Below are 15518 nucleotides of genomic sequence, written 5' to 3' on the forward strand. Positions count from 1 at the left end.
GGTCACGTTGGCAGCTCCGAGATCAGAGATGAACCACGCCCCCATACTAACGAGACGGGAGTAACGAGATAAACGAGACGATAATCTGAAATTAAAAGTTAATCACTTTGAGTTTTTCTCATTTCATTGAACATCAGAGGACGCTGAGGCAGTTGTTTGGTTAATTTTCAAGAGGTGCGTTTCAATCAGGTTATAATCCTAATTTTATTATAAACAGGACGTGCCAATAAAAGCCGAGCAAAATGAGACGTCGAGCTGGTGTTGGTGCAATCCACAAGCAAAAGCTGGAGCAGGAAAAATACAAGGGCAAGGGTTCGGAGATCCAAGAGTCGCAGCTCGAGCAGTTGTCCAAGCAGATGGAAGTTTTTAGGGCCAAACTAGAGGAATTCGCGGGCAAGCACAAGAACGAAATCAAGAAGAACGCTGAGTTTCGACGCCAGTTCCAAGAAATGTGCGCCGCCATCGGGGTTGACCCGTTGGCCTCGAGCAAGGGCTTCTGGTCCGTGTTGGGCATTGGTGACTTTTACTACGAGCTGAGCGTGCAGATCATCGAAGTCTGCCTGGCGACCAACTACAAGAACGGAGGATTGATCAGCATGTCCGAACTGGTGCAGCGCCTGATCAGGTCTCGAGGCAGAAGGGCGCAGGAGATCACCGTCGATGATGTGCTGAACGCCGCCAAGAAGTTGAAAATCCTCGGAAATGGCTTCTGCATCCTCACCATCGCACCCGGACAGTATTTAGTACAGTCCGTCCCTGGAGAGTTGACCATGGACCACACCACAGTGCTGCAGAAGGCGTCCGGCTCGGGAAAGACGAGCGTTGAAGAACTTTGCCAGACGCTTAAGTGGGACAAGGAAAGGGCCGAACGTACCCTGAATTACATGCTGAAGGAGGGACTGGCTTGGATCGACACGCAGGAGGGTCGCTCCTTCTGGTTCCCGAGTCTTTTTGCTGGCTGCGCCCAAGCAGCCTGAATTGTCATTCAAAGGGTTAGCAGTAACTTCTACCATACCCTAGTTATTATTAGATTAAAAAACTTATTTCACAGAAATTAAATAATTATTTTTAATGTTTGTTTCAGATGACTGAATTATGGTGCCCAATTTTGCCCGACTGCTACCTATCATGTACAGTGCCCCTCTTACATGCCTACGTCTGCAACATAAAAGACCCGAAAATGACAGGCAAGGTTATACAGCTTCTCAACTCTAAATACCCAGAACCAAATCTGAGCCACCTCAAGAGGGTCAACAGCAATAAAAAGGAAGGAAAACTGCAGGTGCTGCTGACAGACGACAAACACAAACTTGATGAGATTCTGCAGAGTTTCTCTTCCGTTGGTATCTTGATCGACGATCCTTCTTATGTCCAAGTGCCTGCCGAAAGTGGAAAAACTAAAGAGCAGCACCTGTTTGCCATGACCCTGTGGCCAGTGGCTGTTTTCACGGCAGACAAGTATTTGGAGAGTGTCCTCGAGGGAAAAAACTTTTCTTTCGAGCAGAGGAAAGAAATCGAAAGACTGATGGGTGTTGCTCTGCAAGCAGCCGAGAAGAGCAGGAAGTTGGGCGGAAAAGGTGTTGGGGCGGTGGTGGCTTTCAGAGGGGAAGTTTTAGGGGTTGGGTGTGATGCGAGGAACAAACATCCCTTGAAACATGCAGCCATTGCCATGCTGGACATGGTTTCGTGGGTTAAACATGGCCAGAAAGATGAGGAGCGACCTGAGTGGGCCGGAGATGACCTAGTCGAGTGCCAGGCTCAAGTTCTCAAGTCTCCAAAGTCCTACTTGTGCACTGACTACGATGTTTACCTCACAAGGGAGCCTTGCACTTTTTGCGCCATGGCTCTTTTGCACAACCGCGTCAAGAGGATTTTCTACGGCTGTCCTTCTGAGGAAGGTGCTTTAGGGACCAGAGAAAAATTACACACACTGCCTGGCATAAACCATCGCTATGAAGTTTTTGCAAATGTGCGAGGAAAAGAATGTGGTGAACTGTTAACTAAGTGTGAAATGAAACACAAATGTTTTTCTTAAAATTGGATTAAAACTGCTAAATAAATTAATATTTTTAATACGCTGATTTTTATTATTCTTAGTTTAAGGAAGGCTGAACTCATATAGAATAGACAAGATTTCATTACCATTTACAAAGTATGTTGATCATTATTAAGGCGCTTGTAATTAGATCATAACATTCATTCTCACTTGTCAGCAATAATTTTAGTTCATTTTAATAGTAATTTGAAGGTGCTAAGATTATATCACATTTGCTTAGCATTCTAAAGTGTCGTTTCGGACTTGTGGGTTCGCTTGACATGCACTTTCAGATTACCCGCCTGGGTGAAGAATTTTCCGCACAACTCGCAGCCGTACTTTTTAATCCCAGTGTGCGTGAGGAGGTGCGCATTCAAAGCATTCTTTTGGTTGAATCTCTTTTCGCACAAGTTGCATGGGAAGGGCTTTTCGCCGCTGTGGATTCGCATGTGCCGCGTCAGTTGGCTCGGCTTGTTGAACGACTTGCCACAAACCAGACATGATTTGCCGTCAGGCTCCTTTGGCTGTGGCACCTCGATATTGGAGCCAGCAATTTCACCAATGAGCTGCTGCCCGGTTATGTCTGAAAACACTTCAAATCTGATGAAACCGTCCGAGTCGGAGGGGTAGAGAATGAAGTTGCCCGAGTGGACTTGCTGAATGATGTTCTCGTCGAGTTGGAGGAACTCGGACGACTCCATGTTGATGGGAATGGGAATTTGAACATCCGTCTGGTCTTGATCCTGGTGCAAAGTGGAAACCGCTTCTTCCACCTCCATGACCCCATCTGCCTCAGGTTCAAGCTCAGGTTCTTCTTGAATGCTGGGCAACCGGTTCAAAGCAACCTCCTCTTCGGGTGCACTCTTCTTGTTAAGTGCTTTATGAGCAGCAGAAATGTGCGCCTTTCTATGACCAGAAGTCCGGAAACTGAGAGGGCAGTGCATACACTTCAGAGGCCGTGCACCTGTAAAAAAGTTAATATCACATAAAAAACAAAACAAGCCAGAATCAAACCTGTGTGTATTCGCATGTGGACTCTGAGAGAACCCTTGCTGGAGAATTTCGCTTGGCAAATGTGGCAGGGCAATGCTGCAGTAGCATGCTTTTTGTGGATTTGCCAGTGTGCAACTAGGGTTGATCTGACTGCAAATCCTTTCCCACACTGTGAGCAAACAAATGGTTTCTCGCCTGCAATAAATTTGTTTTAGCAAAAAATTTGAGTGGGAAAATTGTCTAATAGTGCCTGTGTGTGTTCTCAAATGCCTTATGAGGTCGGAGGGCTTTTTGAAGCTTTTTGGGCAAAGGTGGCAGCGATTAATATAGCTTGATGAACTTTGATCCTCAGTTGTCTAGAAGAAGAAAACTTTTAATCATGTAATTATAATAATGCAATAATTATAAACCTCTAATTCATCTTTCACAGTTACTTCCTTCAGGCTTTGGAGAAAAACATTTTCGGACACTGAAGTTTTTGGACATCCAATCAAAGACTAAAATTAAATTTTCTTTTAATTCCACCAGCAAAGAACTTAAATAATAATATACCTTTGCCATGTCATTAGCCTCCTCTAAGGTTAACCTTCGCGCCATCTCTTTCTTTTGTAATGGAGATATTTCTTCTAGTCCCTCTAAATCTGCTATTTCTTCTTTGGGGAGAACCTTAACACGAGACTTCAGGATTGATCTTGAGTGGGCGTGCATTTTATTTATGTGTGTCTGTAGTTGCTTTGGTTTCTTGAAAACCGAGCAGCAATGTACGCACTTATATCTGCAAAAAGATAAAATATTTAAATAATTACAACAAATGATAAGATTCTCCCTACACTTCTGATGATGAGTTATGGGCTTCATGCAGAACAGAAATATGACCTCTCAAGTTCTTTTCAGTTTCAAACTTTTGGTCGCAGTATTCACAAACAAATGAGTGCTCCTCGTCATAGTGCAGTTTATACGTTTCATTATCCATGAAAATTTTCTTGCAAATGTCACACCTAAAATTATTTTGTAAGACACATTTTAATGATTTAATTCAATATTTTTTACGAATATTGCGCAAGGTCGTCATGCGATACAGTGTCTGGTGCAGCAGTAGAGGCCAACATCTTAGTTAAAGTGCCCATTTCAATTGGGTCAGTCTGAAATTTGACAGAAAATAAAATAATTGCATTCAAGAAATAAAGGAACCGCAAGTGTACCTGTATAGGAATGCCGCCAGTGAAGAAATTTGGATCTAAAGTTTGACCATCGAATCCTTGTATGAACACTCCTGCTTCGACAGGGACCAAACCCTGACCAGAAGAAACCCCAGTTTGGTCTCCTAGAAGCGAATACTCCTCGATGGACTGCAAAAAGTTTTCAGCTTAAGATAGATAAATAATATTTGAAATTCACCTTTCCAATGCCATGTATGGAACTTTGCTTTGCAACCATATTCAAATTCAAGTCCCCCGAGACAGCGGCATTCAAGAGTTGAGGAATAGCTTCAGCTACAGCCTTGGAAGCCTCGCTGATATGCATCTTTTCAGGTGAGGCAGGCTCCTGCTGATTTTTGTTGTTAACATTTGATCAGCATTAGCATTTTGTCTTTTACCTGGACTTGAATTTCATATTTAGCCATAATTGGTTGATCGAAAGTATTGCCTGGAGGATTTATAACAGAGAGAGTTCTTTGTTCTACAGCTTCCACAAATTCGACCACAGTTTGAGTCTGGGTCAACGGATCAACCTTGGATACAAAAACTGCAGCCTTTAGGTTGTGCTTGCTTCGTTCCGAATTGATGATCACTTCTTTGGCATGGGTTTTAATGTGCTGCCTACACGCTGATGAGTAGGAGAATTGTTTCTCGCAATAAGGACAGAAGTATGACTTGTGTGGAGCATGGCAAAGCATGTGCCTTTTTAAGCTTCCCTATTGGAAAAAGCATAAATTTAAGGTGAGGTTTTTATAAGGTTGCAGGGGACATACCCAACATGTGTACTTCAGATTACACTCATTGCAATCATATGTCTTGCCATCTTTTGTATGAATGGCAACAATGTGGAGTTTCAAAGCTGGTTTTGAAGTGAAGGCCCTATAAATGGAAAACTTACTATGGAATATATTAATTAATTTTTATATGTACTTTCCACAGTCATCGCAGAGGAATTTCTTGATTCCATCATGGGACTCTTCGTGTGATTTCAAGTGCGATAACTTTTTGAAGCGGCAACTGCATCGGGTACACATGTAAGGGCGCTCTGCGTAATCTTCAGGTCGGTTAGAGGAAGAGCCTTTTTTCCTGTTGATTGCCACAATTCCTGTAAACAAAGCGTCAGTTAAAGCAAAAATTTATATCTCATTTATTAACGTTACCCTTCTCAGAAGCAAACAGGGGATCATGCAAATAAGGCAAGGACTCTTTCAGTTTTTCCTCCAGTAGCTTATTTTCCTGAATTTTATTCCGCCTTCTCTCAAGAATCTGCCTTTTTTGCTCCTCGCAATGGTGGTGCTCTTTGTTTGTGGGATAAATTTGCTCACAATAAAGACACGTATTAGTCTTTGCAGCATTGACGTGGCTCCTGAGAAAAATTGTCATTGAAAAACGAGGGACACAAAAATTGAGATATTGAGCTGTTACTTAAGATGAACTGCAAGAGAGGCAGCGGTAGAATATTTTTTTTGGCAAATCGAGCATTCCGCAGTTTTTTGTGGCAAGTGCGTGTGTAGGTGAACACTCAACGTACTCCTGACTGTAAAGCTCTTTTGGCAAAAATAGCACTGCAAGATGATACAAATATTATTATAAATTAATACTAAATTGCTTTTCTCATTTTGTTTACTCTGTAAGGTTTCTCATTTGTGTGAGTCCGAAGGTGTCTTATCAAGTCAGATGGCTTCTTGAACTCCTTGACACAATGCATGCATTGGTGCCATCGAAAACCTCCATGTCGTCGAACTTTGATTTGATAGTGTCTATAATTATATAAAATTTAAGACGCTGAAATTTATTTAAAAAAAAAATCAATCACCTAGTAGATCCATCAGCTGTACTGTCAGCGACAATCTGCACTTTTCCTGCCGGTGCTGCTGCTTCTGCTTTAGTTGACTGAGCTGAAATAAATGCAGGGTCAAAAATTTGATTTTTTTTAGGCTTGTGCTTACCATTTTCAAGTCCGCTCTGAGCAATTGCTTGTTGAAGAATGTCTGAATCACCAGGTGTCATCTTTGGCTCCTCTTGCTGAAATGAATTAAATATTAAAATTTGTTATAACTTAATTGATTTTTCTTACAGCTTTCTGAACCTCTGAGCTTCCTGAGTGGTATCTTGTGACGTGGGTGTTAAGGGAGCCGACCTTCTTGAACTTGCAGGTGCACAACTGGCATTGGTAGAGAAACTCTCCGACTTTAGCAATAGCATGTGTGCGAGATATGTGAGATCTTAGGTTGCCTTATAATGTAGAGAAAAATTAGGATAACTTTTGATTGAGAGAAAAACCTGCTCACCTCTTTGAACAAACGTTGCAGTGCAAAAAGTGCACTTGTAAGGTTTCTCTCCCTTGTGAAGATTCTGGTGAAGCAGCAGAGAGCCTCTTTGGGAAAATGCTTGGTCACACTTATCACACTAAAATTAGAACTTTTCATTAAAACATCCACATATTCCACTAATTAAAATTTACTTTGTGTGGTCTCTCCCCACTATGAGTCAACCAATGCCTCTTGAGTAAGGAAGGTTTAGCAAATCTCTTATCGCACAAGTTACACTTGTGAGTTCCCAATCGTCGGCCCCCAACGGGCTTTCTAGGCTGAGAAATTTTTAGGCTTTTCTGCAGCTGAAGATTAAAAAAAAAAAATTAGAATTAATTACCACAGAAAAAAAATTCATTTACCTTAGTGTGGTCTTTCATGTGAGTCTTGAATTCGGTGCAGCTGCTGAAGATTCTTTTGCACATTGTACATTCGTAACTAATTGAAACATCATCAAACTGCTCCCCATTTTCTTTGTGATTCTCGGTTATGTGCAAATCCAAATATTTCTAGACATTTTATGTTATTGATGGGTAACATTTTAACAAGAATTGTAATTAAAGAGCAAATACCTGAGTAGGGAATTCATCCCCGCACAATTCACAAGTTAGGCTCTCCTCTTTTTCGTGAATGAAAATGTGTGCTTTATATCCTGCTAGTCTCCTGAATTTCCTTTCACAAATTGGGCATGACCATATTGGCCCATCAAGATGAACAACTTCATGAAGTTGCAGATTAAGCTATAAAAAGTACAATTAAAAACAAAACTTCAAATCTGTAAGTCACAATACTTCAAAATTAAATGAAAAAGAGCATTTCCGACACTGGTACGGTTTGTCCATCATGTGTTTTAATTCATGTTTTCTTTTTTGAGCCCATTGTTTAAAGTCTGCATGGCAAACTTTACATCTATGAGGACCCTGCATTATTGGAGAGCAAAATAAATTAATTCAACTTATTTATAATGAACAAAAAACTGTACAGCAATAGGAGGTCGGTTCTCTTCTTCCACAATTGGACGATGCACAGCAGTGCTAGTAATATATTGTATTTCCTCCTGGACAGGTTGGTCAATTTGCTGCACTATCTGAGCTGTGGTGTTGAGAAAATTTGTTCCTACTAGAACCATAAATGTAGAGACTCAAACAGTTGCATTTAATTCAGGAATACCATTAAGTTCTGTGACTCTCTGCTGATTTGGAGCACTGAACGTTATGTTGGTCAGAGGGTTGATCTCGATAGTGGTATTGGTGATTTGAGGCTGCTGAAGGGTAAAAGCACCTTCTAGCTTGCCATCCGTAGTTGTGAGAATCATTCGCTGACCAAGCGTTTCATCAGTTACAAGCACAAGCTAAAAAAAATAAGGGTTTTCAGAATCAATTTCTAAAAAGTTATGTATATATTTATGTATTTACAAAGCGTTATAAGGAATATATTTCGATTTCTTTAAAAAAACTGCTTTCAACTGACCTGAGTCCCTGATGAGAAAACAGATTGTTGTTTCATTTTGTCCATGGGGGAGGTTTTGATGACCATACTCGAGTCATCAATGCTGATGGTGTTGGACTCAACGGAGTCCATTTGAATATTGCTGGCTGCACTGATGCTACCGTCGGCGTTGATAATCAGGGGGACGTTGATGATTCCCTGCCTGTTGTCCCCGATGTCTTCCAAAGGCAGAGTCATGACGTAGTGACCCTCGGGGGTTGAGAAGACGGTCCCCGCAGGGGTTTCGTCGTTGCTTGTGATAATCAACGACTGCGTGTCCATTTTCAGGCTGCGGAATTAATACATAATGTAATATTATTTAATTTCTTTCAACTTGCCTCAAGGAATAATTATTTCAAAGCGAGCTGATATTTCAAATTTGTTACATGAATACACAGACGGACAATGGGTGGATTCAATTTTTACATATTAATCTGCTCCCTTCATAGACGGCTGTTTCTTTAATCATGCTTTTACAGCCTTTGAGGAATCTGAAGTCATTAAAATTATTGTATTACCTGCAGGTCCGGTGGAGAGAGCAATTTATATTAAATTTAACATTTTCATGTCGCGAGAACGAAGAGAAATGTCAAAATTTCAGCTGCAGCTTCTTTGCCATAAAATGGTAAACAATTAATAGTGCTTCCCATTGGTCAAATAAATATGCATTCGCCAATCGCAGCAAAGAAGAATTTGAAAAAGCGCGCCATTGATCCAACATTAAAAAATAATAAATATGAATTTGTTGATCAAAGATTTTAATTTTGTTGCACAATTAGAAAAAATAGACTATTCCATTATTTTCTTCATCAAGTCAATGTCATAATGAGATTGAAACTAAATTTATAAATTACATAAATTATAAATTGAATGAATAGCTCTTCTCTCTTGAACTTTATCACATAAATGACATGAATACCAAAGATCTAAACTGAAGATAATGCATAATTTATCTGATATTTTAGAAATCATAATGTGAGCTGGTATACTAAATTTAATTTAATAAATAAATAATAAATTACGAACCCAATCAACATTTTCTCGAAACTTAAATATTATAAAATATCTGTTAAAAAGTCATCATTAATATTTGCTTGTTGGTAAATGAGAAAAAAAATTGTGACTATATTTTAACGGAATTTCTATTAAATAAGCATTGACTGCGGTGGCATAAATTTATTTTAGTATACTCAGTTTGCTTCTTATTTTGAGCTCTGCAATTTGCAGAAAATGCCTAAATGCAAAATTTGATTTTTTTTATTTGTCATAACTTAATGATTTTATTTACATGTAACATTTTTTCTACAAACATTTTACTTCAACCAAATTCCTTTATCACCTTGATCCGCGTTGTAACCCTTTTCAAATTTGTTTCCTGGTGCCTGCAATCACAGAAATTAAGATAGACTTTTATTTAATGTCAAATAATGCCCAAACTCACATTGTCAATGGCATTGTGATAAACCCAGGCATCGTCTCCGTCAATGAGCAGCTCTGGTGCAGTGTGAATGGGCACATTGAAGAATGTCTCAAGCCAATCTCTTTTGTCGGCGTACAGTTGACGATACTTGTGCCAATCCCACTCATTGGCTAGATCCCTCCAATCCCGCAGTTTGGTGTCCTCTGTCTCGTAATTGTCGAAATCTAAACGCTCAATATCTTCGACGACCACCTCTACATCTCCGTGGCTAGACCAGTCATAAACAAGGAGCTCTGCATGTGAACTATCAAAATAATTGAATATAGAAAAAAAATTTCATAACAAATGATAAAAACCTGATGTCCTTCAGATAAATGTTCTTCATCGCATCTTGCGCATCAGTTAAGAACTTCTCAGTCAAAGCTTTGGAGTCCTTTTCGTCAGGCCGGGCTCTCTTCTTAATGTTCTGCAATGTTACGGGCACAGGCACGTCCAAGTAGACGACCAAGTGAGGCCTCAAAAGCTGAGTAATCGTGTTGTCTCGGAATCGGTAGTACATGTCAAGAGCTGGAAATTAAAAAAAAAACATTTGAAAATAAATTATTTAATATTTACACGGTTAACAAAATTACCATTCTTGCTGATGTATTCGTTCTTGAACATAGCCTCGGCAAAAACAAGATCGCTGTAGCAGCTGCGGTCAAGCACCACCCCCTGTCCGGTGCTCATCAAATGGGCCAGAGCCTTCATGTACTGCATGTACCTCATCTTGTACATGAGACATTGCATCATTGCCACCTTCCTGTTCTTCGGGTCCTGGTGGAAGTGCTTAATGTCGAAGCTGCGGCACGACTCGGGTACCTCCGGATCCAGGGTGCGGGTGTCAAAGCCGTAGCTGTTGATGTAGTACATGTCCAGGTGTCCGTCAGGCACGTAAAGCATATCCAAATCCTCGGCCAACTTCTTGGCAACCGTAGACGTACCTGAGCAAATATCGATTTGAAATTCTCTCATTTTAATTAAGAAATAAACACACACCTGATGCTACGGGTCCCTCGACGACGACCACTTTGGAGTTCTCGTCCATGCGAGCGGTGGTGCTCTCTCGAAGGAAGAAAGCGTCGAAGAACGTGAACTTCTTGTCGGCGTAGGGCCATGGTTTGGGCCTCTTGTAGGTGGGGTCGCGCAGGGCCTTGCCAGAGATCTCCCTGCGGCCCACGCAACTGATGGACCTCACGGGCCGCAAAATAAAGCGACCCAACACGACCCCTGAGCTCATTTTGCAAAAGTCAAGTATGGCGGTCCGCTGACCAGACCAAAACAGATGTTTCGGTTTTAAATCGCAAGAGAATCCACGCAACGTCCATCAGCCTCGTCACAGTCCCCGCCAAATTTGAATTCTCCCACATGCAACCAATGCAAAATTTGAATTTGGCGGGCAAACGAGATTAGTTTGGTGGTAGGAGTGGCGTAATCCACCAACCCAACAATTTCAGGAAGCGCAGTGAAATTGCAAAACTGCACAAACTGCAACAAAAAGACCTTCGTCCTTTATTTACACTATCGTCGCGTCTAGTTTTTCCTCGATAACCGAAATCTAGGATGTGATGGCAGCTATATTGTCGCAGTACAGCACCACCGGCTTTTGTAAGACCGCTTTTCGCGTTCAACTTAGGTGGTTTCAATTCTAATTTCTGGTCGATTTCCGCAGACAAAGCCCCAGTCAGCAAGGCCTTGATGGGATCCGTCTTCCTGGCCTGCACAGCCCTCAACACTCCGGCCCTGGCCCACCTGCGGCCGTATCTCCTTTGCAGACTGCCAGAGTCGTTCGCCGAGCCGTGGCGCTTGCTCACCTCCAGACTCACCTTCCTGGACACGAAGGACCTGGTCTGCGGCGCCCTTCTCATCTACTATTTCCGAATATTCGAACGCCGCTTCGGCTCACACAAGTTCTCGTCCTACCTTCTGGCCACTGGTCTGTTGGCCACTCTATTCGAGGCGGCCGTCGTCTATGCCATCAGGCCGCTGGGCTTTCACGACGGCCTGCTTCCGCCAGGACCGTGAGTCCCCATTATATCTCTTAATCTTCAGGACTGATATTAATTTTGGTTGTTGCTCTAGGTACTGTCTTATCTTTCCTTTGTTTGTCAACTTTTTCTTTGACATACCCCGGGTGGTCACAACGCATTTTGTCGGATTCCCCGTCACAGGGAAAACCCTGACTTATATTCTAGGCCTGCAAGTGTGTTCCACAAGCTCTGCAAATTTCGTCACAGCCTTATGTGGCATTGTAAGTATAAATTTAAATTATTTCATAATATATAATTATTTTATTATTCAAATGAAAAATTCATTTCAGGAAGGCGCAATCTTTTTTTTATTAAAAAAAAACATAAATAATTAGCTTGGAAATAAATTCTAACGCTGATACGAAAATCTGAATTACAGAATAAAATTTGAATATTTATTGAAAATTGATATTATTATTTTCATTAAAAACATTTAAATTAATTTTCAGGCAGCTGGCTTGGTATGGAGGAGTGGAGTCTTGAACTGGCTAAGTGTACCTGGGTTTGTGGCCCGCGCTTGTGATCTCACCATTGGCCGCCTCTTGCGGTCGCAGGCGCCAGCCCTTGGTGCTGTTGGGGCCACACTAGAGCTGCAGCGGCAGCAGCAAATGGAGCTGCTTGAACAGCAGTTGCAAATCAACAGAGCCAGGGACCATAGAACGAGACATGTGAGTTCCTCTTGCATTTTTTTAGTCATAAAGCTAAATTTTGAAAATGTCTTTATGCTTTTATTGAAGAATATAATGAGAAAAGTAGAATAATTTGCGATATGAAATTTTTTAAATTAAAATTTGTAAATTACTAATTGTAAGTTTAAGCATTACTTTATAGTTTCAAGGTATTATCCTATTTTTCGGTGTTCAAAATATATCTTTTAGGAGCAAAATTTGCTATCTGTTTGCGATAATAATTTGTTCCATTTTAATAGCATAAATTTAAAAAAAAAAAAATTTTATTTAATTTAAAATACATCACAAAGGCGTGGAAATGAATTTGAGGTATATGAATTTTTTCCATATTTGATTATAATTTGACAATATTGTTTCCTTAATTTTAGTAAAAACTGGGTAAGACGGAATTCAGAAAAATTAATTTTTACTTTTTCCCAACTCTTTAAATCAGTAGTTTTTTGTAATCTTATGAAATTTCACAAAGGAGAAAAATTAATTTTTAATATACGAATGAAAAAATGTTATTCATTTTTTCATCCGCACTTCTTTAAATCAATACATAATATATTATTTTCTCAAAAAAATTATTTGGGTATATTCTTTAATTTTTCAAGAATTTTTTAAATGAAAAGGTAAAAAATAACCGCAACAATGGTGAGCCGCGTGTGCTGCGCCGCAATACCTGCCTGCCCCGCCGGTTGCATAATGACTCGTCTCGTCGGCTCTTGTACATTTCAAGACTGCAACTCGTGTCGCAGAACAAAGCGGGCGCACTGTTGTGGCGCACAAAGCGGAAGGCGGGATTCATTTCTTTGCATGGCCTGAAAGAACCCTCGCTGTCTGTGTTGCAGAATTTTTAATTAAAACGAGTTCGGCCCTTGTCGCAATGTAGGCCATGCTCAAGTTTTGGTTGCGGATCAAGATTTAGAACAAACATCTTTTTAAATCCTTTTGCCTGTCAAAGCTTATCTGTGCAGTTTTGCGCTAAAAATGAAAAGAAAATTCGAAAAATTCCAGATGGATGATTTTATCTTGGCGACTTTTTTCTCTGATTGTAAATCTTAAGCTGTGAACAGCGTGTTTGTTGGTGTCGCACTTTATCTTGTACTCCCTGTGATAAGGCGGCACCTTCGAAAGACCCTCAAATCTCTATTTGATTTTAGGCTTTGGACCTGTTGAAGCATAAAATTCTCATCTAAGAAATTAAATTGAAATTCCATGCATTATAATGCATGTGAAAAGCAAAGTTGCATATTCGTAACTTCATTGATAATATAATTTTTTTTAATTTATTCCCAGCATTCATAACGTTAGCAAATTTTTTTTATGGAAAGACATGCTTCTTTTCTTTAAATTTTATTCTTTGTTTTGTGTCTGACAATGCTAAGATAAATCATCAAATTGATATTATTAAATTTATTCCAAGTAAAATAAATATTTGAATCTATTCAACAATAGTTGCTGACCTAAAATCAGCCATATTGTAAAATTTTTGGACAATTGCTGTATCATTTCTAGAGAGCAAATTGAATAATGCTATTTTCGTAATTAAATCATAACATAGCTCTGATTATTCACAAAATTTGAGCTCAGAAATTTATCTAAATCAACTATCCTAACTTCCTAAGCCTATAATTTATAAGAGAATTTTTTCAGTATCAATTTAATATTTTTCTAGAAGTAGAAGCGTTTTCCTGTTTGGCACATTTTGTTTCATATTTCACATTACGCAATTTTGTGAATGGGTAATATTAAGAGCGATGAAGTAATAGAGTGATTAAAGTAACAAGCGGCGCCGCTTTGGTGCTGTAACGGACGCGCGCTCTCTTCTCAGGGTGTAACTGATATTGCCTCCTATTCTCCAGCCCGATTTACACTCGGCATTGTTGTGTGAGAAACGCGCTCGCTCACATGATGGTTATAGGATGAAACCTGTTTTACTGGCGTAGGTGGGAACGTAAAATTGCTGCGGCCGAGCCCGCACATGTGTGGCAAAATTATTTTTATATAAATATGGAAGAAATCGTGTTCCCCTTTCCGCAGGAATTTGGATTGAATTTTAGAGCTAAAAATTCGCATAAGACGATGATTCGTTTCAACATTTGTAATTTCTAGCTTTTTATTAATATTATGAAAATAATTTTTTTTATAAATAAATCTAATTATTTTAGAAATTTCTGAAATCAAACTGCTCAAAAATAATGTGAAAATTTGGTGAATTGTTTTTAAAATTTTAATGCAACTTGTGGGATATTTTTAGGGATTCTTTTTTAAGATTATTCACATATTCTGAACACGTTTCCTTTCTTGAGAAAATTCTCCCTGTTCAAGATTGTGAATAATTCTTTTATCTGTTAGGAAAATCTATGAATGGTGCTATGACGAAAAAGGCGTTTCTCACATTTCCATTCCTGCTTTCCTTGCGAAACAAATTTGAATATTCGCTGCTGCTCTTTCTCTCTCTATAACATTTCAAACCGTGCTACTGCGTAAATTTACTGAGAGTCAATTGCGTCACCACTGCTTTCAGGGTCAGGGTTACGCGGAGACGCTTGTTGGTCCAGACCATCACGGGTGGCAGGCGAACCAAAACGAGCCTCAACCAGCAGGTAGGATCTTTTCTAATTAATTATCTCGCAGCTATATTTTGTGTCGCTTTTACAAATTTTATTTATTAATTATCATATAGCAAGAATTAATTTATAAATTATATCTTTCTTTTTTTTAAATTTATTCTTGTTGTTAAGGTTATGAAATTGTAAAAATTATTAAAAGATTCACGTTATTTTATTCAAATATTTAATAATTTGCTTAGAACAAAAATTCTACATTTTGAAAATGCACTCAAACTTTATTTCCGGTTGTTAGGGGTGAACAACGCCGAGCAACAGGAGGAGCAGGTGGCGCGGCTTGTGGACATGGGCTTCGACAGGGAGAGTGTGGTGAACGCCCTGAGGGCGGCCAACAACGACCTGAACACGGCCACCAACCTGCTGCTTCAAGAGGGCTGAAGACCAAAAACTCAACAGCGATACAACTTAATAACAAGCTGAACTGTGAACGCTGATAGTAATTTCCTCAGCGAGAAAGACTTGAATTTCGAAGAAGTCGCCGGTCATTGTTTCTTAAATATTTGTTCTTTTTTTTTCCTCGAATTTTATTAATATATATTGCAGCGTGCGAGACAGTACGTGCGTCTATCATGAGTGTGATGAATAAAACTGTGACTAAAATGAGAATCTATGCTGCCGACAAATTTGTCATTCTGTTACAAAGGTCACGCAACCCTAGGAATGTAAAGTCGAGTAGGTGGGACTACACTAGCGCGCGG

At 39.8% G+C, this 15518-nt stretch overlaps 4 protein-coding genes across 6 annotated transcripts; 2 read left to right on the top strand and 2 right to left on the bottom strand.

Moving 5' to 3' along the window:
• Positions 1-34: 34 nt before the first annotated feature.
• Positions 35-2066, top strand: LOC132201297 (vacuolar-sorting protein SNF8). 3 transcript variants are annotated; one of them, XM_059627351.1, is made up of 3 exons: positions 35-159; positions 218-992; positions 1085-1223. In XM_059627351.1, exon 2 carries the CDS (start codon positions 243-245, stop codon positions 975-977), a length of 735 nt encoding a protein of 244 aa, XP_059483334.1. In that variant the 5' UTR covers positions 35-159; positions 218-242; the 3' UTR covers positions 978-992; positions 1085-1223. The 3 variants fall into 3 exon arrangements, with proteins under 3 accessions (XP_059483334.1, XP_059483333.1, XP_059483332.1); XM_059627350.1 differs by lacking the exon at positions 218-992 and having other exon boundaries at positions 46-174; positions 1085-2066; XM_059627349.1 differs by lacking the exon at positions 35-159 and having other exon boundaries at positions 850-992; positions 1085-2066.
• LOC132201284 (zinc finger protein 236-like) lies at positions 2044-8670 on the bottom strand. Its single transcript, XM_059627321.1, has 27 exons — positions 8546-8670; positions 8010-8316; positions 7710-7890; positions 7522-7658; positions 7331-7459; positions 7112-7279; positions 6902-7048; positions 6692-6844; positions 6519-6636; positions 6305-6462; positions 6177-6252; positions 6044-6125; positions 5855-5987; positions 5653-5792; positions 5388-5593; positions 5158-5332; positions 5001-5106; positions 4626-4943; positions 4427-4576; positions 4231-4377; positions 4079-4170; positions 3859-4026; positions 3581-3803; positions 3439-3525; positions 3279-3384; positions 3050-3223; positions 2044-2999 (listed from the first exon to the last, which is right to left on the bottom strand). The coding sequence occupies exons 2-27, from the start codon at positions 8307-8309 to the stop codon at positions 2281-2283; spliced, it is 4593 nt and encodes a 1530-aa protein (XP_059483304.1). The 5' UTR covers positions 8310-8316; positions 8546-8670; the 3' UTR covers positions 2044-2280.
• Positions 8671-9247: 577 nt separating this feature from the next.
• Positions 9248-10773, bottom strand: LOC132202079 (NADH dehydrogenase [ubiquinone] 1 alpha subcomplex subunit 10, mitochondrial). The gene is made up of 5 exons (XM_059628778.1): positions 10486-10773; positions 10080-10430; positions 9804-10014; positions 9469-9751; positions 9248-9409 (listed from the first exon to the last, which is right to left on the bottom strand). The coding sequence occupies exons 1-5, from the start codon at positions 10724-10726 to the stop codon at positions 9341-9343; spliced, it is 1155 nt and encodes a 384-aa protein (XP_059484761.1). The 5' UTR covers positions 10727-10773; the 3' UTR covers positions 9248-9340.
• A 149-nt stretch (positions 10774-10922) lies between these two features.
• On the top strand, positions 10923-15439 carry LOC132202080 (ubiquitin-associated domain-containing protein 2-like). Its single transcript, XM_059628779.1, has 6 exons — positions 10923-11094; positions 11159-11507; positions 11569-11737; positions 11966-12184; positions 14718-14796; positions 15056-15439. The coding sequence occupies exons 1-6, from the start codon at positions 11055-11057 to the stop codon at positions 15196-15198; spliced, it is 999 nt and encodes a 332-aa protein (XP_059484762.1). The 5' UTR covers positions 10923-11054; the 3' UTR covers positions 15199-15439.
• Positions 15440-15518: the final 79 nt, after the last annotated feature.

This window comes from Neocloeon triangulifer, unplaced genomic scaffold (genome assembly GCF_031216515.1).
Source record: "Neocloeon triangulifer isolate White Clay Creek 2 clone unplaced genomic scaffold, ASM3121651v1 ptg000014l, whole genome shotgun sequence".
NCBI lineage: Eukaryota > Metazoa > Arthropoda > Insecta > Ephemeroptera > Baetidae > Neocloeon > Neocloeon triangulifer.

What these genes read in the sequence shown, in the direction of transcription:
- LOC132201297 (XM_059627350.1), top strand. Translation starts at nt 1,085, where the DNA reads ATGACTGAATTATGGTGCCCAATTTTGCCCGACTGCTACCTATCATGT.
- LOC132201284 (XM_059627321.1), bottom strand. Translation starts at nt 8,309, where the DNA reads ATGGACACGCAGTCGTTGATTATCACAAGCAACGACGAAACCCCTGCG. An exon ending in AGGCTAATGACATGGCAAAG is followed by an intron (nt 3,526 to 3,580) that starts GTATATTATTAT and finishes ATTTAATTTTAG; the next exon opens with TCTTTGATTGGATGTCCAAA. An exon ending in GCATTTGAGAACACACACAG is followed by an intron (nt 3,224 to 3,278) that starts GCACTATTAGAC and finishes AATTTATTGCAG; the next exon opens with GCGAGAAACCATTTGTTTGC.
- LOC132202079 (XM_059628778.1), bottom strand. Translation starts at nt 10,726, where the DNA reads ATGAGCTCAGGGGTCGTGTTGGGTCGCTTTATTTTGCGGCCCGTGAGG. An exon ending in CGAGGGACCCGTAGCATCAG is followed by an intron (nt 10,431 to 10,485) that starts GTGTGTGTTTAT and finishes ATATTTGCTCAG; the next exon opens with GTACGTCTACGGTTGCCAAG. An exon ending in CGAATACATCAGCAAGAATG is followed by an intron (nt 10,015 to 10,079) that starts GTAATTTTGTTA and finishes TTTAATTTCCAG; the next exon opens with CTCTTGACATGTACTACCGA.
- LOC132202080 (XM_059628779.1), top strand. Translation starts at nt 11,055, where the DNA reads ATGGCAGCTATATTGTCGCAGTACAGCACCACCGGCTTTT. An exon ending in GTACAGCACCACCGGCTTTT is followed by an intron (nt 11,095 to 11,158) that starts GTAAGACCGCTT and finishes CGATTTCCGCAG; the next exon opens with ACAAAGCCCCAGTCAGCAAG. An exon ending in AAACGAGCCTCAACCAGCAG is followed by an intron (nt 14,797 to 15,055) that starts GTAGGATCTTTT and finishes TCCGGTTGTTAG; the next exon opens with GGGTGAACAACGCCGAGCAA.